The sequence below is a fragment of the Oncorhynchus kisutch genome, unplaced genomic scaffold (genome assembly GCF_002021735.2).
Source record: "Oncorhynchus kisutch isolate 150728-3 unplaced genomic scaffold, Okis_V2 Okis07a-Okis12b_hom, whole genome shotgun sequence".
Lineage (NCBI taxonomy): Eukaryota > Metazoa > Chordata > Actinopteri > Salmoniformes > Salmonidae > Oncorhynchus > Oncorhynchus kisutch.
In genome coordinates this window covers 6,775,465-6,777,768 of record NW_022261984.1, presented here as the reverse complement: position 1 = coordinate 6,777,768, position 2,304 = coordinate 6,775,465, and the positions used below count along the sequence as shown (strand labels likewise).

Genomic DNA, 2,304 nt, shown 5'->3' with positions numbered 1-2,304 from the left:
GGTAATAATGACGTAGCTATGTCTGGTTTATAAGGGGTAATAATGACGTAGCTATGTCTGGTTAATAAGGGGTAATATGACGTAGCTATGTCTGCTGTTAATAAGGGTAATAATGACGTAGCTATGTCTGGTTAATAAGGGCTAATAATGACGTAGCTATGTCTGGTTAATAAGGGCTAATAATGATGTAGCTATGTCTGGTTAATAAGGGCTAATAATGACGTAGCTATGTCTGGTTAATAAGGGCTAATAATGACGTAGCTATGTCTGGTTAATAAGGGGTAATAATGACGTAGCTATGTCTGGTTAATAAGGGCTAATAATGACGTAGCTATGTCTGGTTAATAAGGGGTAATAAATGACGTAGCTATGTCTGGTTATAAGGGCTAATAATGACGTAGCTATGTCTGGTGTAATAATGGGGTAATAATGACGTAGCTATTGTTCCTGGTTAATAAGGGTAATAATGACGTAGCTATGTCTGGTTAATAAGGGTAATAATGACGTAGCTATGTCTGGTTAATAAGGGGTAATAATGACGTAGCTATGTCTGGTTAATAAGGGGTAATAATGACGTAGCTATGTCTGGTTTAATAAGGGGGTAATAATGACGTAGCTATGTCTGGTTAATAAGGGGTAATATTGACGTAGCTATGTCTGGTTAATAGGGGTAATAATGACGTAGCTATGTCTGGTTAATAAGGGGTAATAATGACGTAGCTATGTCTGGTTAATAAGGGTAATAATGACGTAGCTATGTCTGGTTAATAAGGGGTAATAATGACGTAGCTATGTCTGGTTAATAAGGGGTAATAATGACGTAGCTATGTCTGGTTAATAAGGGGTAATAATGACGTAGCTATGTCTGGTTATAAGGTAATAATGACGTAGCTATGTCTGGTTAATAAGGGGTAATAATGACGTAGCTATGTCTGGTTTAATAAGGGTAATAATGACGTAGCTATGTCTGGTTAATAAGGGGTAATAATGACGTAGCTATGTCTGGTTAATAAGGGCTAATAATGACGTAGCTATGTCTGGTTAATAAGGCTAATAATGACGTAGCTATGTCTGGGCTAATAAGTGATAGCTATGTCTGGTTAATAAGGGGCTAATAATGACGTAGCTATGTCTGGGTTAATAAGGGGTAATAATGACGTAGCTATGTCTGGTTAATAGGGGTAATAATGACGTAGCTATGTCTGGTATTAATAAGGGTAATAATGACGTAGCTATGTCTGGTTAATAAGGGTAATAATTGTAAGCTATCTGTAATTGGTTGTTAATAAGGTCTAATAATGACTAATGTAGCTATGTCTGGTAATAAGGGCTAATAATGACGTAGCTATGTCTGGTTAATAAGGGGTAATAATGACGTAGCTATGTCTGTTAATAAGGGGTAATAATGACGTAGCTATGTCTGGTTAATAAGGGGAATAATGACGTAGCTATGTCTGGTTAATAAGGGTAATAATGACGTAGCTATTAGTGGTTAATAAGGGGTATAATGATTGCATCTTGCCTCTCTCTCTGCGCAGACACACAAGACTGTTTGTCTAAGTTCTACATGATTGTGACTCCAGGTGTGTGTTGTGTGTGTGTGTTGTGTGTGTCTGTGGTGGTGTGTGTGTGTGTGTTGTGTATCATGGCCGGTGCAGTAACAGCCACTTATCAGCGGAGGTAAAGATAATGGCATCTTCTGAGCTCCTCACTCTCTTTCTGTGATGCTGTGGACGTCTCATACACATGATGGAATGTGATGATGATGATGATGATGTGTTGTCTGACCTGGTGGAACTCCAGAGGAGATGGTGGAGGTGGTGGCCACGCCTCTTCCTGCCGCTGTCATGGCGGCGACCTCCAGGGCGTATGATGTCATAGAGGTCAAGCTGGTGACCTTGTATTGCAGGGTAGAGTTAGAGAGAGCTCGCTCCTCACAGGATGCATTGCCCTCCGACCCTGACCCTGACCCCGTTGCTGACCCAGAAACACACCACAATATCACATAACCTAGAGAGAGAGAGAGGGAGAGAGAGAGAGAATTGGAGATGGAGAGAGAGATGGGGAGAGAGAGAGACAGAGATTTGGAGATGAGAGAGAGGAGAGAGAGAGAGAGAGAGAGAGAGAGAGAGAGAGAGAGAGAGAGAGAGAGAGAGATAGAGAGAGAGAGAGACAGATGGAGATGGAGAGAGAGATGGGGAGAGAGAGAGAGAGAGAGAGAGAGAGACAGAGAGAGAGATGGAGAGAGAGATGGAGATGGAGAGAGAGAGAGATGGAGAGAGAGATGGAGATGGAGAGAAGATA

The 2,304-nt window shown here is 41.2% G+C and overlaps 1 protein-coding gene across 1 annotated transcript in view; it reads right to left on the bottom strand.

Annotated features, from left to right (window-relative positions):
• Nucleotides 1-1,728: 1,728 nt before the first annotated feature.
• The window catches only part of LOC116360070 (protein sidekick-1-like), a 40,319-nt gene continuing 39,743 nt past the window's right edge, over nt 1,729-2,304 (bottom strand). Inside the window, exon 7 of the mRNA XM_031814581.1 lies at nt 1,729-2,010. Within this exon, the coding sequence (XP_031670441.1) occupies nt 1,739-2,010 (272 nt within the window). The 3' untranslated portion in view covers nt 1,729-1,738. The remainder of the gene's footprint in view (nt 2,011-2,304) is intronic.